Source organism: Drosophila yakuba, chromosome 2L (assembly GCF_016746365.2).
Source record: "Drosophila yakuba strain Tai18E2 chromosome 2L, Prin_Dyak_Tai18E2_2.1, whole genome shotgun sequence".
Taxonomy (NCBI): domain Eukaryota; kingdom Metazoa; phylum Arthropoda; class Insecta; order Diptera; family Drosophilidae; genus Drosophila; species Drosophila yakuba.
The window spans coordinates 6,996,272-7,019,158 of NC_052527.2; the positions used below are offsets into that span (position 1 = coordinate 6,996,272).

General features: G+C 43.7%; 4 protein-coding genes across 5 annotated transcripts; 2 read left to right on the plus strand and 2 right to left on the minus strand.

The window, feature by feature from the left end:
- The first annotated feature begins 308 nt into the window (after positions 1-308).
- On the plus strand, positions 309-1,129 carry LOC6527144 (peptidyl-tRNA hydrolase ICT1, mitochondrial). The gene is made up of 2 exons (XM_002088202.4): positions 309-572; positions 628-1,129. Exons 1-2 carry the CDS (start codon positions 411-413, stop codon positions 1,075-1,077), a joined length of 612 nt encoding a protein of 203 aa, XP_002088238.1. The 5' UTR covers positions 309-410; the 3' UTR covers positions 1,078-1,129.
- LOC6527145 lies at positions 1,067-3,640 on the minus strand. Of its 2 annotated transcripts, XM_002088203.4 has the most exons (4): positions 2,765-3,640; positions 2,559-2,702; positions 1,478-2,492; positions 1,067-1,425 (listed from the first exon to the last, which is right to left on the minus strand). In XM_002088203.4, exons 1-4 carry the CDS (start codon positions 3,298-3,300, stop codon positions 1,294-1,296), a joined length of 1,827 nt encoding a protein of 608 aa, XP_002088239.1. In that variant the 5' UTR covers positions 3,301-3,640; the 3' UTR covers positions 1,067-1,293. The 2 variants fall into 2 exon arrangements, with proteins under 2 accessions (XP_002088239.1, XP_039226766.1); XM_039370832.1 differs by lacking the exon at positions 2,765-3,640 and having other exon boundaries at positions 2,552-2,699.
- Positions 3,641-4,362: 722 nt separating this feature from the next.
- Positions 4,363-10,342, minus strand: LOC6527146 (long-chain fatty acid transport protein 4). The gene is made up of 6 exons (XM_015197695.3): positions 10,287-10,342; positions 10,053-10,130; positions 9,715-9,968; positions 6,036-6,665; positions 5,770-5,971; positions 4,363-5,710 (listed from the first exon to the last, which is right to left on the minus strand). The coding sequence occupies exons 3-6, from the start codon at positions 9,819-9,821 to the stop codon at positions 4,769-4,771; spliced, it is 1,881 nt and encodes a 626-aa protein (XP_015053181.1). The 5' UTR covers positions 9,822-9,968; positions 10,053-10,130; positions 10,287-10,342; the 3' UTR covers positions 4,363-4,768.
- Positions 10,343-10,629: 287 nt separating this feature from the next.
- Positions 10,630-12,309, plus strand: LOC6527147 (leucine-rich repeat protein 1). The gene is made up of 2 exons (XM_002088205.4): positions 10,630-11,284; positions 11,346-12,309. Exons 1-2 carry the CDS (start codon positions 10,712-10,714, stop codon positions 12,057-12,059), a joined length of 1,287 nt encoding a protein of 428 aa, XP_002088241.1. The 5' UTR covers positions 10,630-10,711; the 3' UTR covers positions 12,060-12,309.
- The last annotated feature ends 10,578 nt before the right edge of the window (positions 12,310-22,887 follow it).

A 22,887-nucleotide genomic window follows, 5' to 3' on the forward strand; every position in this document is an offset into this window, starting at 1 on the left:
TTAGCAATAGTTAAAATACGTATATTACATTTGAATTGGTAGATCGCCTTTTATTCGTCAAAATGATTCAGCTTACCTTTCATTTCGAAATGTATTTTTTCTTTTTATATATACCGTTTTATTGAAACTACAAATTTTTGTTTGAAAGTTTAATATTTAAAAAGATACAATTTGAAGCAGCCTTGTTTTTTTTCTTGTTTTGTTTTAAAGCTGGTTTGAAACTTCGGAAGCTCGTCTTAGCGCGCACTTAAACCAAAAGGCTTACCTTATGCGCTTTCATACTGTGCCCTAACACAGCATTAGAAAAAAGTGTTTGGCCACACTGCACTTAACTCACCACGAACAGCTGTTCCACAACCGTTGTTCTCGTAACATTTAATTTCGCTAAAGTCGTCGAATATCTGCATAAAATGAATAAAATCACGAGTGCCTTCATCAGAGTCCTGCGCCAGAGCAGCTCCTCCGGTGGCACCAGCGCCCTCCTCGGTCGCCAGCTGTCCTACAAGAGCGATTTATCCCTGGACAAGATCTATCCCAGCGCGCGATTGCAGATCTACACGCCGCCCCCGCCGGTAAGTGGATGCAGTGGCTCCAGGGTACTCAGCCATTGATACATACATCTTCCAGCCCAGCGGCAGCGACAAGTTCAGCGGCTTCATTCCCATGGACAGACTGGAGATCACCTACAGCCGGAGCTCCGGACCCGGTGGCCAGCACGTGAACACCGTGAATACCAAGGTCGATGTGCGCTTCAAGGTGTCACAGGCGGACTGGATACCCGAGCAGACGCGCCAGAAGCTGCTCAAGGTGCTGGCAAACCGGATCACCAAGGATGGCTACTTCTACATCAAGAGCGACCTCACGCGCTCCCAGCAAATGAACCTGGCCGATGCGCTGGAGAAGCTGCGCACCATCATTCGCTCCCAGGAGGCGGTGGAAGCTGCGCCGCCCAGCGAGGAGACGCTGGAGAAGCTACGCCGGCGCCAGGAGCGAGCGGCCCGCGAACGCCTCCAACTGAAACGTGGTCGCGCCCAGGTGAAAGCGGATCGCCAGGGACCCAGTGGAATAGACTTGTAGTTTTTATTGGAAATTGTTACACAAAGATGCACATTACACACGTACGCTTAACTATGCTATGGACGCCATTGCAGGTTAGCACTATCACAGATTTTGTATGGGCATACCCCCTGCTGGAGTATAACAACTAATTAACTTTACAAAATTGACACTAACATTATTTAAATATTATACGTAATCTGTGAGAGTGGAAACCCAAATGGACTTGACAACATTCTAGGGCTGCTCGTCCACTCGAGCTGGTGTGACTGTAAATCTTTTGGATCTGGCCACTTCAATGGCTGCTTCCCTCGCTGGCTCGTCCTTTCCTTCCTTCACTTGTGATGGCATGCTCGCGAAACGTGGACGCTGGAATACAGGTAATCAGCCTTTGGGATGTGCAGAACTGTGAGCTACTTACGGGTTGTGGAGGACTCAACTGGACGGTGACCTCGTGGCTCCTTTGCGATGGCCTGCTCACTACACTGTGGCGTTGGCGGCGTTCCACTGGTGCTAGACTACTCCCAATTCTCGTCGCATACAATTGTTCCAGCCGGTGGATGGTGGAGATGCCGGCTCCAGGCGGTTGAGGCATTGAGAAACTGTGTCGGTTGCTGAGCGGCGACCAAGTGTGCTGGTAGTTTGACTCGTCCAGGTGGCGCAGAAACTGACGGTTGATGGAGCCCAGCGCTTGCTTGTCTTCGGTGGCCAGGTTGGCTATTAGCTCGTTAAGAATATCCGACTCTGTTTCCACTTTTCCATGACGCGCCAGCTTTATGTCGTGCTTCCAGAACTGCCGGTTTTTGCGCCCAATCACCGGTGCGATCTCCTTGACTTTCAGCACCAGGATGCCCATGAGATAGACGCACAGCACGTTGGACAGAGTTAGGCACATGCTGATGCCGCCGAGCACGGCCAGTTCCTTGGCCTGGTTGTCCGAGTAGCGACGCGATTTGATCACATCCACGTAGATGGAATCGTCATTCTCGAAGATCTTGTAGATGCAGGCCACTGCCCACAGCAGACCGGAGTTCACCGCCGGTGGCAGCAACGAGGCCGATATGGCCACGCCAACCAGGGAGCCAATGTTACCGCCCAGGATGCCGATGGCCGCCGCTGCTCCCGACGGAATGGCCGTGAATACCCCAACGACCAGGGAGTGCAGATCGCAGCGGGATAGCATCTCCTCCGTCAGCCCCTCGCCAATTCCGTACTTGCGATCCGTGGTGCACACAACCAGGCCGAAGAGGAAGCCCACCAGCGTGGCGGTCAGTATGCCAATCAGCTCGTTCAGCATGCCCAGCCTGCGTAGCGATCGATCCTGGATCACTGTTCCAAATATGGCCGCGATTATGGGACCCATGAGCGGGGAAATGAGCATGCTGGAGGCGAGGAAAATCGTGCTATTCTCCACCAGGCCAAAGCTCGCCAGAACTCTGGAAGGGAATCACAGGTGTTATCACAGGTCTTCTATAGCAATTATATTCAAAGTCACTTCTTACGCCGCCGATACGAGGAGTATGCAAAAGTCGAAGGTGATAGCCGCATCCTGGCGCACATCCCTCACGATCTGGGCCACATTCAAGCGGGAGCGCACCGAGTTCATGAATCGATCCCAGATTCCCTGCTTCTGGGCATTGATGTTTCTGGAGAAGATGTATCCTGAATAATGTAGTAGCTTGAAACTTTCCATTTTAATCGGACTTACTCTGTGGTGGAGGGCTGGTCTTCCTGCTCCTCCGTATCCTCGCGCTGAGCGTAGGATCTGTGCGCCAGGCAGCTGACCACGGATATCGAAGAGCCCTCCCGATCGCCGATGCCGAACTCCTGCAGAGCCTCGTAGAGATTCTCGTAGTGCTCGTCAAAGTCCATGGAGAAGCTGATGTGGTAGGCATTCCCGTCCAGGCTGGGCAGCCAGACGGCATTGGGAATGTGAAATTTCTGCAGGATCTGGCGCACCACCTGCTCCTGGTCCGTGTCCAGTGGGATGTCGAGCAGCTGATCGTGCGACGTCTGAATTTGAATCTTCGGCAGCGGGGTATTCGGTACTTTGTGGCTCTTTAGCTCCGGGGATTCCCCAATCCGAATGGTCGACAAGCTCTCAATGGTCGAGGTTCTGCTGGCGGTGCCCATGGACGTGGCCACCTCTCCATTGACCACCTGGACGTACACCTTCTTCAGGCGCTCCTCCTCCGCCTTGGTGGGAATCGTAATGCTGAGCAGCACAGCCGCTGTTCCCGTCATCGTTTGCGTTCGGACTTGACTTTCTGGACTCGAGGTAAACACCTCACACTTTGAATGAAATCGATCTAGTGCACAATCATCCGCACTCACACGTGGACAACTGGGCGGATCGAATCCGCCAATGCAACTGCAATAATCTTCTTTGCACTGGAAGCGAGTTGAAGCCTCGCTTGTTATTGCCGCCACTGATAACGGTTCCCGACTAGGTGCTGCTTCCCGCCGATCTGCCAGTCACCCGGAAGAGTCACCCACTTGGCCATATTTAGGATCTACGTGGGATTGAGCTTTTGCGCCTGCCCGCCCTCCAAACTGTTTGAATTTTTCATTACGAAGTTCCATATGGATTTGGTATTAGCATCAGTTTTCCTAAAGATACAGTTTTCTGATCGTAATACACCAATAAAATATACATAATTTATTCCAGAATTAGTAAGCATGAAGTTCTCTTAATTTGTAGTCCAAAAAAACTGAAGCAATCATTTAGTTCCTTAAAAAATTGGTTTTAGTTTGACAACTTTATTTGGTTTTGCTTTATGAAAGACTGTGTTACATTATTCTATTAAAATATTAACAATATCCGAACCATTTTCCGGTTGAATGGTGCTACAAATAATAGCACTGGTTAAAAAAAGGTACTGCTAGAATATAATTACCTATTAATTGCTGTCAATTAAGTGAATATCACTAATCGTGTGATAATGAACGAGTAAGCAGTAGGTAGTTGTATTATCAGCTTGTCGAAGATCATAGAAAACAAAGTTAACCCATAATTAAATTAAGGGCGCATCTTCTATGAAGCGTTATTGTCGTTAGCTGACTCACAGATTATATAATTCTATTAAGCATTATCGTTAATTTCATGCTTTTGCTTGCACTTGAACGTCGACGAGGTTCAAGTTTGGTTAATTGAATACTCACGGCATGAGTGTATATCTGAGTATGAGTATATCTCTGTGCATTTCTAAAGATCGGAGAGTCGAGCGAAGCGCACATAATCATTTGTATGCAGGTGGAATGGTGTCATTCTGCGGCACGATAAGCTGAACATTTAAATACGAACCGTGGTGAAGGAATAAACTTTATTTGTTACAAAAACATCAGAGCTTCTCATATGTACAGGCAAACGCAGCGAGAATGGAAGTGTAAATGCCACTAAAACTGACTAAACAATAGCTGAAATTGCACTTAACAAGGTTCTTTAGCATGCTAAAAACAATTAAAATGCGTATAGGGGGCTATCATCTACACAAATGCAGATACAACTACGTTTACAATACGTATAGTATATGCTTACGATATACAAAAGTGCAATGCTGACATGGAAATGCGCTTCGGATGAATCTCTCCTAGGCTGAATGATCTCTGGTGCCGATTTCCCCCGTTTTTCCTCTCCTAGACTTAGTCTTACAAACTAATTAACAGCATATTGGGCAAAAGGCAAGGCTCAGACACAACTGTATCGCAGCTCTTAGAAGCGGATTTCGTTGCGTTGGACCTGGTCGTAAACCTGGGGCGTGAGCAGCTCGTAACGCCCCTTAGAAGTCTGGTAGTACAGTGAGTCCTTGATAGCGTTCGGATCGTAGCCCTCCTTCTGCAGGTCTACCTTGCGCAGCTTGAAGGTTCCAGTGAGGTCCACCTTGGTGAGCAATCGAATGATCTGGGGACGAGCATAGGCGGGCAGCACCTTGGCCAAACTAGCGGCAAAGACGTCGAGGTCCAACTCTCGCTCAGGATCGTAGATGGCGGCCATGCCGGCCCTTCCCTCGGTGTGCGGAATAGTTACGCCGTAAACCACGGTATCCTTGTAACCGGCTACATTGCTGACCTGCGCCTCCACCTCGCTGGTGGACACGTTCTCGCCCTTCCAGCGGAAGGTGTCACCGGTGCGATCCTTGAAGTACAGATAGCCCTTCTCGTCGGCGACCAGCAAATCTCCGGAGAGGAAAGCCATATCGCCGTGCTTGAACACATCCTTGACAATCTTCTTGGCGGAGGCCTTTTCGTCAACGTAGCCAAGGAATTCGCGAGAGGGATTTCCCTTGACGATCTTGCCGATGAATACGCCTGGCTCGTTGGGAGCGCACAGCTGGCATAGGCCATTGCTGTCCCTGATGGGCTCTCCAGTGTCCGGATCGGCACGAATGATCGAAATTGGGTAGATCTTGGGCAGGATGCGCGACACAAAGCCGATGGCGCCCACCGTGTTGTCATGGTTCATGATGTTAGCATTGCCCTCGGTGGCGCCATAGAACTCGCCCACTTTGGCGATGTTGAAGCGCTGCACAAACTGTGGCCAAATCTGCGGTCGCAGTCCGTTTCCAAAGACTAGACGCACTCGGTGTTTCTGGTCGTATTCCGATGGTTTCGTAGCTAGAATGTAGCGGGCCATCTCACCGATGTACTGACCAATCTGGAAGTCACAAAAGCCGAATTAGAGAGCGATTTAGTTAGGTCATAAATCCCACTTACTGTTGCATTGTACTTGGCGCAGTCGGCGAAATAGTTGGATGCCGAGAACTTCTTGCGAATGGAGACCGTGGAGCCAAAGAGCACCGACTGACCCATGCACATAATGCCTCCAGCCGTGTGGTACAAAGGCAAGGGCGTGTAGAAGATGTCCTCCTCCTGGAAGCCCATGGTGTAGTGGATGCCAGCGGCGATAAACAGATAGCTAAAGCAAAAATTAGTTTATAAGTTTTCATTTGAACTTAGTTCAGAAAAGATGATAGACGCACCGGGAGTGAGAGATAACCGCTGCCTTCGGCAATCCTGTGGTGCCGGAGGTGTAGATGTAGACCAGTTTGTCGTGGTGGTTCACATTCGACTTGTTAGGCTTCTCGTAGCTGGCGGTGCTCAGCAGAGCGTTCAGGTTCTTGGCCTGCGGTATGTTCTTCTCCGTCTGGCTGTTGTTGTTCTCGTTGTTGAACTGGAAGAGCGTGAGGTTGGCAGGCAGATCCTTGGCCACCTCGGTAACAGCTTCCAGGAAGTCCTCGCCGTAAATGAGAGCCGTGCAGTGGGCCACCGTGATGCTGTGCAGCAGGGAGGGACCGCGGAGATTAGTGTTGATCAGCGGAGTTATCACACCGATCTTGGAGAGACCCAGCCAGGTGGCGACGTACTCGGCGCGGTTCTCCAGCAACAGGGCCACCACATCGCCCTTTTTGTAGCCCTGAGCCTGCAGCACGTTAGCCACTTTGTTGGCGTGCTCGTTCACCTGCCGGAAGGTCCAGCGCTGCGTCTCACTGACCACGGCCACCTTATCCGGATGGGCACGAACATTCCGCTCGAAGACGTCCGCCACCGTGTAGTTGAGCCGCTCATGGCGCTTCGTGTACCTCAGCAGCTTGATATAGGCCCAGAGAGCTCTGTTAAGGAATTGAAGTTTAGATTTTATTAGTTAAATTCATTTGGATATATATAAATCAGTAAAAAAACGATGAATGTTGCACGAATCATATACTAAGTTAGTGCAAAGAAGAAAGTTCTATATGACAATGGTGACTAAACACTATTTTTGAAAACAACCCAGACAACGTTATTAATATTTATCTTCTGTGTAATGGGAAATCCACAAACCACTTGCAAGTTCAACGGATATTGATATGTTACTCGGTTTTGGAGGGAAAGTGTTTGATTAGCTGCTGCTAGTCGAGCGAGGGTAGTAGCCGTGCCGGCATTATCTTCCCCATCAATCGCGTGTGTTTTATGGTTAGTGGTTGGGGTCTGTATAAATAGCCCACAGAAATCGAAGCTCGACAAGCGCAACAGCCGTGATGCGATAAACCCATAGATAAACCCGCCTGAAGTGGCTGCAATCCAATCCGAACGTGGTAACCAAGTCCGAACTAACCCAAGCGAGCCACAACTTAATGACGCTGCTAATTTTGAGCTGAGTACTGCAAAGTTCACGGAAAGGTTGCGAAAAATCATATTTACTCTGCCAGTTTCAAGGGCTTTTGAATTTTCCGGCAAAAAGCCCTACCTACAGCTACACTTAACTGCAACTGACAGATGTATATTCATTGTCAATCGTATAATCACTGAAACAGAACTCTTACACATCATGGTATCTTATCTCTTTTGAGGATTAAGGGATTATACTTAAGCAATAAGCTGGTTGACCTATGTTTATCAATATTGAGGAAGCTATCGACAAAATAAATAAACCTGCAAGCTGAACAGAGGCAGATAATGTATATCATTGACGTTCAGTAATCGTACTTGTATTAACAAATACGAGTTAAGAAATTCGATTTATTTGTAATGATGTATGTTTGCTATATAGATATGAACAGCATACACAGTTAATACTGTTTTATCTGAATATATAAACTATAAGAAACTGCCTGTGTAATTCTTGGATAATAGCTAAAGTCCACAACCGTTCCCACTTCAAGTTCTAGCAAAACTGATGTTACGGTCTGAAAAGCGTTTCCAAGCACTTAAGATCAACAGAGATTTGATACGATAGCGAAAAGTGTGAGGTAAAACTAATCCAAATACAACAGTTCGATGGGCCCTGTATTAGAAAGGGGAACAATACTTGCACTCGACTTGGGACTCGACCACAGCGACGATCTCAATTTGAATTCGCTTTGCACCCGTGCGTACTTTGCACCGCCAACGAGGCAGTGAAGTGTCGATAAGATTGCCAGCTACAGCTAGTTAACTTAGCTTAACGCTTAACGCACATTAGCCGCGTATTTATAGCGGTTTAATCGGGCCTTATGACCCCCATCGAGTGCTTTGTTTGGGTATTTTTGGAGTTGCTGCACATGTTTGCTGTGAGATAAGTCAACTTGCTTGTTGGCCGAGCAAAACTTCGATACGTGGCCAAGGCTGACCGGCCAGACTTGAGGTTGATCTCAAGAATCTGTGGTGAGCGCGAAGTATGGAAGTACGAATGGGCATATGGACGAGGTGGGTAAATTGGAAACCAGTGTTGGCCTTGGCTTGGAACTTGATCTGCTGAGTTTGACTCATTAAGCGAAAACAGCCGAGCAATTTAAACGCTGCCTTCTTCTGCTGAGAATACTTGGTGTTTTAATGGCTATAACTATAGTTTTCGGGTCAAAATTGTAAAAATGTAAATTATATAGCATGTTATTAAACGACTTTGGAATGTTTTTGAAGGCTAGAAGATATCTATTTTAACTTAAATTGAATCTTGAAGTACTTAGTTAAAATGAAGTGAGAGAATTTTACTTAAATTAGATAAGGTGTTTAGTTAGAGGTTTTTTCTTGCTGTAAAAGCAGATATAACTAAAATACCTGTGCTGAAAAGCAATAACTATAGCCGTCGCCATCAGCTCTTCGGAATACATACACAAGTCAGAGGGCGACACTTCCGCTTTTTTAATTATCGTAAGGTAAAGTCAGACACAAAGTATACTGATGATATATACATCATTTTGACAAGCTTGTCGTTCGTTTACTGCTCGGCCTACAAATGGAATAGTTCGAACATGGCCGTGGCTACCCTGGAATCGAAAAACTTCCACTGCCTCCATAAAAAAGGGAATCATACTAATACTAATTTAAAACCTGTTGTTTTAAATATTTTTGTATATTATATATTTCTTCCCAAGAGATGAGCAAATATGCAACACTTAAGACATTCTTCATATAAGAAAGGGTTTCATTAGAGAAATTGCAAAATAATGGAATTCAACTGGTTAAATATTCAGAAAACTATCTTTTTGCAAAAATTTCGAAACGTAGGCCGCCCTGGCAACCCTGGATAACAGAAAATTCCGTGACTGAGGCGACACTTCCGACATGATAATTACCCTAGCTTTTGGCTGCCTGGCGTACGTTTTCAAGAACAGATCGGTTAGTGTGCCAGTGGTCTTCCGCCTGACGCACTCGATCGGATTCGGATTGATTAGTATGCGCGGAGGGTTTCGCTGGGCGACGATCGTACGAAGTCAATGGTAAATAAAAGCGAGTTTTGTTTTGGTTTCTCGTTTTTTTTTTTTTTTTGGGCTGGGCGACCTTGAACCTGAAGAAGTCAATAAACTGACCGTAATCGAATGGCAAAAACTAATAATTTGCGTTGACCATTCGTCACAATGGTGAATGGATCATTTCCCCGTGAAGTTTTCTCTTTTACGCTTTTCCCAACCGACAACTGGAAATGAATGCTGCAGCTGGCGACCCAAATAGATGGAAAACGAGTTTTTTCCCTGTGTCTTCTCGGTTTCGTGGACGAAGTGAAGCTCGCAGTCGGCTGATTTTTCAGTTCGCTGATGTTCTCAATCGATTCACAAAAGAAAAGCCCCACAGATATTGTATATTGTGTATTGAAATGGAAACCGCACGGGGGCGGTATTGTAAAATTATCACTGGACTGTCTTGGGTACAGTGTGACCTCGCCCCCTCCGCCAAAATACCAACACCAACATCAGCACTCACGTCAGATCGCGACTAGCGGTGGCACCCGCTATGTAGAACCATCGCCAGCCGGGTTTCGTCAGCAGCAGAGCCACCAGTGCGACGAGCACAGCAAAAATCCAGCCCATTGTGTGGAGCGTGTAGATGACGCAGGCGATTGCCAAGCCGAAAGCGACCGTTGCGCAGAAAAACCGAAAAATGACTAAAAACCGCTGGCGGCGTCGTCGCTGTCGATCGTGCGATCCGCCCGTTATCGACTTTCGATCAGCTGGCCGCTGCGCGTTGCCAGATCGGCGGAAAGAAAAAAGATCGTTATTATTTGAATGGGTTATAAAATTTAAATTAATTTCGAGTCTTACATTGGTGCTGTAGAGCGCGCAGTTGTCAATGTTTATTATCACATTGCTGTTCGCATAGCTGTCCAACAAGCTGTTGTGCTGCAGAGACATTTTGGCAAAAAAGAAAATCAGAAATAACACTTAACAACTTTACTTTAAATATTTCAAAATATCTAAGCAGTGCATTTGCATTTTGCAGATTTGAGTTTATTGAATGGCCACTGTATTTCTCCATATGGTGCACCCATTACTTACAGTAAGCTCGGACCTCGAATGACCAATGTTGGAGCTGTTGTAACGCAAACGCTGATATCGTTCGTTGCGCTGTCACAAGAATCCATTGAACATGTAGAACGGCAGAAAGTGACGGCGTGCCTTGCGAAATAGCATTTTCCGGTATTCAAATGGGAGTTTTTAAGCGAGTGCCGTGGCTTGTTTTGGTTTGGTAACTTGTCCTGCGCCGTTTGATTTTTTTCAAGAGCTTTTTATGCTGCACTTTGAAACTAGTTCCAAAAACCCAAGACATTAATCATCGGTATGCGGTCCACCCCCAACTATCGCATAGCAGCGCGATATCAACAGCTGTCCTAAACACAAGGTGGCAACTCTTCAGACCAACACAAATGTTTTGTTTTATTTAGCGGGTTTTTTTTTGTTTATTCTCCAAACACTGCCTCGCCATGAAAATTTTGTGCGAGGTTCAGGTGGTGAATCGCAGCACCCAGGCGAACAAGACGCCGCGTGCCGTGAAATCCACACTGGCCATTGGCTACAAGCAGAGCGCCAAAGATGCAAATGGGAATACCAAGAAGGAGCTGGAAATGGTGCTTTTCAGCGGGCAAAATAAGACTGGGAATCGGTACAAGGTGAAGGATAATATACACGCTGTGCACACCAAGTTTGTGCTGGATGGGAAGGCCACCATTGGTTTTCTACAGCCGCCAGATAACCTGCTGATCAAGTGCGATCCCATCCAGCTGAAGGGATTCCTGCAGACCCTCAAGCTGGGCATGGATGGCAAGGACGCCATCAATCTGAGACTGAACATCGCCGCCGCCACGGCAATTCCGCAGAAGGCACAGCCCCAGGTGCGCATGGTAATCAGCAAGCGCAGCGAGTATCCCATCAAGGGATTTCCGCGCACCCTCAAGTCGCTGACCATCAACAACAGCCAGCTGGTGAAGCTGAGCTTCGAAATATGCACCCTGCGCAACCTCACAAAGCTGGATGTCAGCGGTAACAAGCTGACCAAGGTGGATTGACCAATAAGTTATCATCGTAGCCCACTGACTAATGCTTTATTCTGTCTTTTAGATTCCCGCGGAGCTGGGTCGCCTTGCTCTCACCTCGTTGCACTTGGGCAGCAACTTGCTGGGTGAGCAGAATGACTGGTGCTGGCTGAGGGGCACTAAGCTGAGTCAGTCGCTCGGCGAGCTGGATCTCTCGGGCAACGGGCTGACCTATTTCCCTCCTCCGCTGGTTAAGTTCGAGGCCCTAGTATCGCTAAACCTCAACAACAACCTGCTGAGTCGGTTGCCCTTCGCCATTCGCCGGTTGCACGCACTGCGAAAACTATACGTGTGCAGCAACAAACTGGAGTCCCTGCCCTCTGCCGTCGAGGATCTACGGATCGACCTGTTGGATGTGTGGGGCAATTGCTTCAAGGAATTCAATGCAGATGCCGCGCAGCAGATGTCTCAGCAAAAGGCGGCATCCAACTCGCCGCAACCTCTGTGGCTTCTGGCAGCTCGGGCTGTGGATAAACATAAGCTTCCTTTGCCAGCAGGCTCTGTGCCCGCTGTGCTCATCGACCTAATTTGTGAGGCTCCCAGGTGCCCGTGCGGCGAGCTCTGCTACGCCCAGCGCAAGGAGGACCTCTTCCAGCGTGTTGTTCAGCCAAAATTCACCTCCATCAAGAACCTCACATACAGTCGCGAGCATCAGATCTATGCGGATGTTGTCCTCTGCGGTTCCAGTTGCAGTGCATCCGTTCAGCTGAAGGAACTATTTAGAATAATATTTTCCTGATTGGATGCTGATTGGATCAGATGCTCGTATCTGGTGGATATTTTTATTTATTAGTCAAAGATTTATTTAAATTATTGGCATACCACATCATCGATCGAACGTATTTTATACGCATTTTTTTATACTTAATCATTTTCTTGATTAATATTACTCATTTGCTTATTTGTTTTCATGCACTTTCATCATTTGTTAAACCTGTACTGCCAATAAATGCGAATTTACGCTTAAAATAGAACTTCTTCAACCAAAAGTCCTAGAAAATGTTCACAAATTAAATGTATGTATAGGCTAAACAACTTGAGGATACGGCATTGATTTCTTTTTGGGCAATGAGTTGAACATTCTTTGGATGCAGTGAATCCTCCTTCGCACCACAATTTCCGTGGCATCAAGACATTCACACGCACGCTTGGTTGCTTACTTTGTTTTCGTATTACAGAAGCTCGTTGTTTTTATTATTAAAAGCTTCGTGCGTATGTGACTTGCATAAACGATTTTTTATCAGCCGGCTCACCTACTCACTCCACTGTGCGTGTCCTTTGTTTTCCACCACATACGTCCATCCCTTTTACTACTCTACCTGGTTGTCGCTTACCTTTTCGTTTGATTATACAAAAATCTATAACTTATTTAAAAGATATTTATTCAACATTTTTTGTTTGAAAGATTTATGATATATTTAGTTCCCCAGTAAGTCTTAATATATCGCCCAAGTCATTTAAAGTATATAACTTTTACCTTAGAGATTTGAGTTTAGCACTGAATACTCTGGGATATATTTGTATATTTTCTAAGACTTTGAAAGGGTATCCGAGTATGGGATATCTTATGTTCCCCTGAGCCTCCTTATCGTTTGCTGCTCTTTACTTTTCTTGTGCTTTATCAAATCAAAACTGGGAGGCGACGCCACTTTTTTAAATAAGCATAAACAGCGACACAGCCTTCAAGGACCTCTACCGCGCCAGCTCCTTTGCTGGGCTTTAATGTGCAGCTGGGGAATCAGGCGGCGAAGGCAAATATCCTTTCAGGGCGCAAAGGATGAGCCATGACTTGTGGCAAACTCGAGCCTAACTATAAAAATGTTTATCAGCATTTGTCTGTTGGTGGGGGTGGGGGGACTTCTCTAGGCTGCCCCAAATCCAATTTTGAGCAGCATTTAAGTGTCCTTGTGCCCCATCTTCACCCACCCCACTCCCCTTGCTGACTTTCCTTTTTGTTTGCTATGCAGATGCGTGAGTGGGTGGTTGGGTGGTTGGGCGTGTGTCGATTCGTGTGTGGGTGTGTAAGTGTGTTTGCCCACACGATGTCCTTTTTGCTTTTCGGCCCTGACTTTGTCGCCTTGTGTGCGCAAATATTTGGCATGACTTTACATTTGACTCGGCCAGTAAGCCCAAAAGAGGCAATAGGAAGGATCGCCTAATGGAGGCAAATCTCTGCTATGTGCATATGGAATTCTGGCTTATGGTTGAATGTGATTGTAATGTTTAATTGGAAAAATAAATATGAACGTAGTTTGAAAATGTTCAAATTAACATAATAGGCTTAGGTGTTTTAATAAATAATAATTTAAGATATAAGCCTTTGTTTGAACCAATTTAAAGTGTAAAGTCCACTTAAATTACTAGAAAAAAAGAAGAGTTTAAATGTTACTCCATTCCACTTTTTAATTTTCATTCTGCATATTTTGCCCTGTAAATTTCAGGCCTTTAAGGGAAAACACGAGGACCCTAACAACGTTGTTAGCTCGCAAATTTGTATATTTTATACACCCATAAATGTAAGAAATCCGTATAAACCATCCAGACCGTATAAAAACGTTTCGAAAGTTGGCCTGTCTGGCCTCCAATCCCATTCCCAATCCCCCGATAAAACCAACCAGCCCCGGAATCATTTGCACTGCGCCCAAAAACCAAAAACCAACATCAAAAAATGTGCCAAGTCAGCGAAGGGAATGGAAATTTACCGAGTCCCCCAAAAATACTCCCACTGCCACATAAAGTCCACGTTGGGAGACAGTAAAAACTCCATTAACTGTCATCAAAAATGCATTTCGCATGCATCAAACCGAAAATGGTAATGGCCAGGGTATCATCAAATAGAATAGAATGAAATGGCGCAAATCAAAACACATTGGCATAAATCAAAGGGCCGGGCTACAAAAAAAAAAAAAAAATGAAACTGCGAGACCACTTTTATGGCTAATCCTCGAAGGAGGCCAGAGATGACTCCCCTGGCAACATTTTTATGCGCAAATTAACTTTGCAATTGCCGGGTGTTTTTGGGGGGCAGTGCCAGGGTGAATCTGGGGTGGATGGATGTCTGATAGTCTGGGTGTCACTCCCCCTGCATTACATAAAATTTATCCCCAATTTGCGTGCAGCGGGTAAACATTTTATTTGACTCGTCTCGTTTCTCTCTCGGCGCTCTGCTCCACTTTGGCTTATCAAATTTTATTAGCAGGCCGGCAAATTGTGCAACAACAACGCAGGAACACCACATTACGGCCCAAATAATCCGTGGAGCCACAAGCCACCCCAAAAACACCAATATACACCGAGTGCAGCCCCAGTTCTTCGACCTCCTCTCAAGGTATGATTTGTCGCCGGCTATCAATTTCTTTAACACAATACCAACAACCCCCCAAAGGAAAAGCTGGAAAACCGGCCGGAAAAGTGCAAACACACGCGAAACTGTCGGCGACCCCCTCGCTTTTCCCTCACTTTTCTTTTGGGGCGCGTGCAGGGATCTAATAAAAACGTTTTCATAGGCTTATAACCGCCTTCCATGAGCCAAAGTCCCAAAGTTCCTTCACTCCCTGTATATTTGTCTTAATAATATTTCAAATTTACCCGCTAACTGTTACAGCAAACTTAGATAAGACCCAGAGAAAATCAATAAGCTCACTCGAAGAATTTGCCAAGGGGGTTGGAAAAAGTCGACTTACCTCGGGGAGAGACTGAAGGAATGCCTACAAACTGTAATGAACAAAAATAGAAAATAAGAGATAAATTAATAACTCACAGCTAGGTAAAATAAGTTAAGTGGATACAAAACTATATGCTTCATCGTTTCATTCAAGTTAATCTATACTTAATGGGCCAATGATATTTTACACTCCAATTTAAACCATTAATAATACAAAATACTATCTTGAAAATCATAAAACCCATGTCTTTTTAAAATATGTTAAATTCAGTTTGCCAAACGGATAGTTGCTTAAGTAAAACATCAAAAAGTGAACAGAACACTTTTGTTATTGGTTCTGATATGAATATAAAAACACTCGTATTCCCATCCGAAATCAGATAAGAAATCCAATCTGTTTCTAAGCAAAGGTCGCCCAAATAGAGGATACCATTTCCCTTGCATTTTCCATATTTACGATACCAGAAAAAATCAATCAGAATGGGCAATCCTTGAATATGGAATCGAAAGTCACTGAGGCGCACTTATGTTGGCAAATGGTCCCAATCCCCAACCCCTCGAATTCGGCATCTCTCATAGAATTCCCTTCCATCTGACCGCGGGCCAAAGACGGAATCAATCGCAAAAAAACTGACCAACGCGGGCAGTTAGATGGAAAAAATCAAATGCTAGACAAACAGCAAGGAATTGCGAACACTCGAGCCGAGCATGGGGGAAAATCAATTTTCAATTTAAAATTTAGATGCTCATCCCCTCGATTCCATTCGGCTTGCCATAAAAGATAAAGATGAAATGCGTTCGAGCGCAAAATGTAAATAGAACTCTCGTTTAACCGAAACTCAGGCAGGCGAATGAATGCCACAGGTTGTATTTGTGTTTGTCTTTGTGCTCCAGTGGCTGGTGGGTGGTTGGGTGGCTGGTGGTTGGGCGGTGGGTGGTACTGCGTGTTGGCCACGAAGCGATTTCAAAGCAAAATATTGCCGCATAAATCTAAGGCAAAAAGTTTTGCTTTGCGGTCAGCAGAGGCGGGCTCTCCTCTAGGGTATTCCGGAAGTTGAGTGGGTAGATTAGGCCATTCCAGAGCTATACATATATAATACATGAAAAGCTATATATCGTAATATAATATAATACAAATCTAGGTACCTTTGCTTTATTTACTGCCTGAGTAAGGGATATGATAATTTATAGCTATGTTTTAATTTCTAAATGTTGTATTTAGTATAATTAATATTGTACTTAACAAAACTTATTAAATACATTTGTGCACTTAATTTACACCATATTGGTATTATAAGACCCAAAAAAAAAACTGGGTATGCTTCAGTCGAGCCATCTTCTTTGGCTATCCTATTGAATTTAAGTTGGCAGATATTTCCCTTTGATTTTTATCGTGTGGTGAGTTTTTTTACGAGCTCTTAGGCAGCTCGGTGCGACTGTGGTCCTTATTGTTGTTCCCGCTCCGGAGTTGATTATTTGCCCAGTATTCCGGAGGGGAATGGGCATGGCGGAGCGTGCATTTCATTAGCCGAATGTATCTCGCAGATACTGTATCTCACAGATACCGCATCTGTATCTGGGCGCTTTGGCAATCGGCATTTGGCAAACGATTTTATGCCGCACCGCTTCGACAAACAAAATCAAATCTGTGACTAGGAAATTGCTTTTGCCTACTTCCGGCTCCTTTTGCCATCCGAAATATTTGTTTAATGCAACTATTTAGGGAGCGTTTCCAATTTGAATTGCTCCCTTGTGTAAACAGGAGCCGGGAGATGATTAAAATCTAACAACATCAAATATTTGCAGCTGTCTTTGATGGGCTACTAAAATGTTTAATAATAATATTAAATGCATAATTCATTTTGGAGCCCCGGCTAATAGGAGTTCGTTAAATTTAATGCACTCGCCGGCATGTCTTTGGGCCAAAGTAAATGTTAAATATCAGAAGCAGTTAAGGGCGGCAAAGTGGCAGGGGGACTCGACTTTATTGCCAGGTTCCTGCGAAAATTAATTCATTAGCATTTTATTACTTTGGCATAGTGACGACGGCAGCCGAGTTCTTGGTTCCCGCTTCCTGGTTTCCGGCGATGATGACGTACCTCTTCCCTACAGTACCATTGATTGCCAACTCCCACCACCATCCACCAGCCATCTTTACTCCATGATCTTCTTCGCTGCTTTGATGTGTAATTAAATCAATAATCACTTTGCAGTCGCCGTCGGCTGGGGGAAGTTTATTAGTTGATTGAACCAGCAGGTGGCACAGTTGGCACAGGTGGAGCGACGAAGCTGTCTGGGCTGGGAACTTACTGCCTTGCAATTGCAACTAACTTTAAACTTATTACCTAAGCGATTTATAGAGGGAAATGAAAGGTACTCTATCTAAACGTCAAGGGATACACAAAACAAGGAAAACACCCGAAAAAAGCAGACCCCGCCAAAGAATTTTCCATTTAATGCCCAATTAACGCATTTTCCACTTGGGATTCACCGAAGCGAGAGATTTGTATACCTTTAACGGCAAAAGGCAGAAAAACAAAACGCAAACAGGAATCGTGAACGTGCCACAAAGCAGAAAAGGCCACAGAGTCGACGGAGTCCCAGATCCCGACTCCTCCACATCTCCGGGTTCTCTCGGTTCCCCGAGTTCTCTGGCTGCTCCACCACAAATGGGAATGCGCGGCATTTGTCGCTTGGCTGCAATTGCAAGCTGGATGGAAAAAAGGAAGTGGGTTCGGTGGCAAAAACAGGAGCTGCACTTCATTAAAAAAGGATGCCGGGGCAGAGGTAACTTGGTCGTTAGGAAACTCCCGACTTACAATCACAAACACAAGCACTTTCGCAAGGACAGCCGCACAGGCTGCTTCGAAATGAGTGATGTAATGTGCCTAACAAGGATCTCTCTTCCATCCTCCTCCTCCTCCTCCTCCTCCTCCTATTCCTCCTCGTTCCACTCCCGCTTGCTCATTGTTGCTTGTTGACATAACGAATGCCTTAACATTTTTCGAGTTGCCTTCACTTCACTTCACCTCACCTCTGCCCCGCCCCCTCACAGTACGCCCACTGTGTGTGCGTGTGCGTGTGTGTCTGTGTGTGTGAGGGTGCACTTCCGCTCCACTTACACATAACTCGCCTCTGCCGACGCCGCAGCCGCTGAGCATCTGGAGGTGGGCATTACTTATAGTACAATAATAATCATAAAGTAGAAGAAGTCAATGTCCATAAACATGTACAGATCATGCAACAGTTCCTTAAAAGTATACGATTTTAATATCGTTTTAAAATATTCAAACTGCAAAGGAACTAATTTTGCTAAATTATATGATATAGTAAGAATATCTTTTGGACAGAAAATACTGCATATATACTGTATATATATGTACTTAAATATATTTACTTTATAGGCACATCCTACAGAATAATCTTAATATATCTAGGGAAAATACAATATGGATTATTGTTAAAAACCAAAATATCCCTTGTAAATTTCGCTGATATATTGATATATCTATATTCCATCAGTATTTTCATATATATCTAGGAATACATACAATATTGATAATATTTATAAATCTTAAAATCCTTTAAAAGTTCTTTAGATATATTGATACTATGAATGTCGGAAACCTTAAAATCCCTTATTATTTCTTGATTGATCATTAGCAGAAACTCTAAAATCCCTTACAAGTTCTTCAGATATATTGACATGAGTGCCATCTCTAGTTGCTCGGTTGACGTTGGCGGTTTGTCGAGTTAATGACTTTGGCAGCTGGGAGGAGCAGCAGTGGATGATGGCTGATGTTTGGGCCTGTCAGCGGCCCTGAGGCGTGCAAAAATCATTTTTCTCGCACATTTTTATAAATCACCCTGCCTCCCTGCCGCCAAACAATCGTCAAAATTTATTTACATTTTTCATTTCTCACATTTCCAGGGGCTGCCAGCAGAATTGCCTATAACTTCCAGTGTAGGACTGCCGATCCCTCAAGGTGTCGCTTAGCAGGAGGGAAAAGGAAAAGCGGGAAATTCCGACGTGTGCCTACGGTGGTGCCTGCAGTTGACAGTTAATTATTGGTATAAATCGCTGCAGATGTTGCGGCCATTGAAGGGTTAAGCTCAGACGCATGGAATTAAATGTATTTGAATTTTACGTGTGCAAATGTGCAAAAAAATTGGGTACAGAATGTATTTCAAATTTTCGTTCAGAATTTTGATGTCTTGAAAGCCTAAGTTTCATATTTACTTTTTTTAAATGCATTTATGGATTTAAAGAATTTACTTAAAATTTAATTTTGTTTATAAAATTGAAATACACTTTAATAATTGAACTAGTTTTCTGTGCCCTCTGGCATAAGCTACTCTCATTTTAATTTCTTGCTTGGCATGGGAATACATTTCTATTTAAAGGTAATATATCAAGCCCCCTTCTTTTGCCAATCGAACGGGTATCGCATTACCCGATAAGGATAAGGATTGTTCCTGTTGCTCTTTGTTCTGTTATCCTTGAGCCAGCCCTCACTTATCCTGCGTATGGTGCTGCTTTTTCAGCCGCTTATCACGGCCCTGCAACTTGAAAACAATAAATATTTTATGGGCCCCTTTTTGGCGAGCGCATAAATCTTGTTCTGGAAATTGATCCGAGCAACGAGCTGAGTACTGCGAAGTACGTACGTGTTTCGGAGGGTTAGCACTGAGGTGCAGATACAAAAAGATACACTGACGCCAGATACAGATACATTTGCCACATTGACACACTGAGCACTTACGGGCTCAGCCTCGCACTCCGGTATTTGCGAAATTTGTCTTCTGGCGAGGGAATTCCCCATCATAGCTCCCCATTTCCAGAGGTCCCAAAACGCCCGCATCCTATAAGATTTGCACATTGATTTCGCCCCCCTTTCGATGCGAAGTGTTTAGTAGGTCGCAGTTTCAATGCTTCAACAGATTTCTGGTGTGTGCTTTTCTGGTATTTTCGGGGGCTCTTTTGAAGTTAAAGTATTTAGCATTGCGGCAAAGGAATCTAACTTGTTGCCACAGGCAAAGTGAAAGTCTTTTAATACAATTTGCGCCAAAGAAACGGCATATTTAAGAGCAAGTTGGGAATTTTGTCAGCAAAATTTTAAGATAAGGAGATAATCTCTAATCTTATGTGATTTAAAATTGTAGGTAGCAAAACCAGCTATTTTAAATTTATATACTGTATCTATTGCTATGTCGTGTGAAAAGAAACAAACTTTCTGCCTGACCTATATAAAACTATTTATTTTCTAATCACATTGGGCCATTCACAAATATTTGATAGACATAATCTTCCATTACTATTTTTGCTGACTCATTTTCACTTCGCTTTTGAATAATATTTGTGATTGGATTTCAATTGATTTTCTGGGTTTCTACGCCAACTTTTGTGCCTTCCTCTTTGGGAACTAATAAAAGTTTGACAATAACTTTTTAAGTCAAACGGCGTCAGTTTGTGGCAGTGAAAATCGTTTGCGGCTTGTGGTGAGTGATTCAAATGCCCAAGCGGAAAATTAATATGACCGAAAATGCCATGAATTTGTGGTGTTCGCAAGGGAATTTCAATATTTGCATCCAGAAAAATCAAACCGACTTCAAAAGTCATTAAATTGGTCAAAATTATTAGCGATTAGTGATGGCAGCATGTTGCCAGCTGCAAAATGTTGCCGAAACAAAACGAGTTTTGAGCAGAGTCGGATAGCTTTTCATATGATAATGCAGTTTGTGGCTGACATTGCAAATGTCCGATTGTTGGTGAGTTTAAAGGGCGGGGTGGGGGCGATAATAACATGCATAAATTTATACATTTATGCTCGGCAGCTCATTTAATGAACTGCGCATTGTTCGCTCTGATTTGCATAGCAAGTAAGTGCGTAGCTGTCGTCGCAAATGTAGCTGTATCTGCGTATGTACACTGAGAAAAACTTAAAATTGAACAGCAAGGAAAACGAATAAATTAAGCAGCTAGGCAGCAAAGCAGAAATTAAAAATGTAAATAAATTCTTTATACTATAAATATTTTTATTTAATCCAGTAACTAATCAATTTCTTTTGTGTGTAGCGTTAATTGAATGAACCAATATTCGATAATTAATCCTTTTATAATTCGTAAGATATATTATATATTGGTATATACCAAGGACGGTTTTCTGCGAGTGCATGCAATACTTTTAGTGTGTAGTATCTGTGTGACAACCTGCCACTGTGTGCGAGTGCGTGTTTATTTGCTCGTTAAATGCAGAATAAGCTACACTTAGTAATTGAATAACACTCGGCTCTACTTAACTCAACTCCCACAAATGGTCAGCGAGATAAGCAGACAACCCATATTCCATACTTTTCCCCAATTCATCTCTAATCGCAGCATTTGTGTTTACCTCTCGCAAATACGAAATTTCTAAAATTAATTTACGTTCGTGAATCTGATTTGGATTCGGTTATCGTGCCCTTGCCACGCCCTCCGCTAAAGTGCGATAAAATTTATAAATGTGTATAAATAGCAAAAATAACACTCATGTTCCCCCGTCTGGCGTCGTTGATTGCACTTTGATCGGTAAATAATTAATAAGTAATCGCTTATTTTGTTGCCGGCGGTATGCGAATGAGTAACTTGTTGACCAAAAACTTCGGGTTCGCTATGTGGAAGGTTATTGTTTAGTGGCTTATGAACAAGAATGAAAAATTCAAAGCACAACTGGTTATTATTTTTCAAAAATTGTGCACTAATTTGAATAATTCAACTAGCTGCGGAGCTTATTTAAATATTTATAAATAAAAGAAGCTAAACGAATTTTCAAAAAGTGTGGGGATTTTTAATGTGGAATATTGCCTGTGTTTTTCAGGTTGATAAACAAGATTTCAGTATTATAAAAATGTACAAATATTCCATTTACAATCATGTACATATTTATATGCGGATTTTAGTCATTTATTTATGTGCATGCTATTTTACACAATATATATTTTTAAGCCATGTGTAATACTTATTTTAAGTCACTTCTTACGTTGTTGTTTTTCCATATTCTGCAAAATGAGACCTTCATTAGAAATCACTTAATCCGCTTGATTTCAAATCCATTACCAGGAAACACAAATTTATCAATAAATTTATGTTGATTTAAGCCAAGTGCCTTTGCTTTTAATTCAAGCTAACGGAGGCACATAAACTATTTTGACGAGTGACCCATAAATAAGAATGCCACATAATACATTTATTTATTGGTTTTCTAGTTCAAGCAAAGCCTGAAATCATATTAGATTTACTTGTACTACAGGTTAATTTCATAAACTAATATAACTAATGACTTATCAGTAGAACTGAGTGTGCTGGAGATCAAGGAAAGTGGTAGTGGGTTTTCCAACTCAAGTAATGTATTCGAAGGTCTGCTAAGTCAAATCAAAAATGTTGTATTACGTTGATAGTTTAATTGATGGTTTTTATTAATAGTCTCAGGGGTGGACTTTGCCTGATTAGTTCTAAATCAAAGCTAATCTTCACAGAATTTAATTTTGAAGATTACAACTCAGGGTCAAGGGGTGCTATTCTGAAAGTGATACTACTTAGTTTCTGTTGTTTTGCATGCATCTGGAAAATGAAACAGCAATGAATCACAGTTTTCACAACGCGTGGTTGTAATTAATAATTTTTCATATTTTTCTCTTTCCGGCTGAGCAGAGCAACAACCAGTTGTTATTTTTTCGTGGGGAGAGTTGAGTTGAAGAGCCGAGCTCAATTGGCCTGGCAACATGTTGGATTGTTTGTTTACCCCGCCGAGCGAATGTTGCCAAGGTGGGTCCCCTTGGGGCTTTGGAATCGAAATCAAAATCGGTATAACGACAAAACATCTTCTTCAGTTGCCGCTGGGGGCCGGCGGATTTGACATCTCGT

Coding starts and splice junctions, on each gene's coding strand:
- LOC6527146 (XM_015197695.3), bottom strand. CDS start 9,821: ATGGGCTGGATTTTTGCTGTGCTCGTCGCACTGGTGGCTCTGCTGCTG. Junction 6,666..9,714: donor ACCGCTAGTCGCGATCTGAC/GTGAGTGCTGAT, acceptor ATTCCTTAACAG/AGCTCTCTGGGCCTATATCA. Junction 5,711..5,769: donor GCGCCAAGTACAATGCAACA/GTAAGTGGGATT, acceptor TGTGACTTCCAG/ATTGGTCAGTACATCGGTGA.
- LOC6527145 (XM_002088203.4), bottom strand. CDS start 3,300: ATGACGGGAACAGCGGCTGTGCTGCTCAGCATTACGATTCCCACCAAG. Junction 2,703..2,764: donor GACCAGCCCTCCACCACAGA/GTAAGTCCGATT, acceptor CATCTTCTCCAG/AAACATCAATGCCCAGAAGC. Junction 1,426..1,477: donor AGTTGAGTCCTCCACAACCC/GTAAGTAGCTCA, acceptor CCTGTATTCCAG/CGTCCACGTTTCGCGAGCAT.
- LOC6527144 (XM_002088202.4), top strand. CDS start 411: ATGAATAAAATCACGAGTGCCTTCATCAGAGTCCTGCGCCAGAGCAGC. Junction 573..627: donor TCTACACGCCGCCCCCGCCG/GTAAGTGGATGC, acceptor TACATCTTCCAG/CCCAGCGGCAGCGACAAGTT.
- LOC6527147 (XM_002088205.4), top strand. CDS start 10,712: ATGAAAATTTTGTGCGAGGTTCAGGTGGTGAATCGCAGCACCCAGGCG. Junction 11,285..11,345: donor GCGGTAACAAGCTGACCAAG/GTGGATTGACCA, acceptor TCTGTCTTTTAG/ATTCCCGCGGAGCTGGGTCG.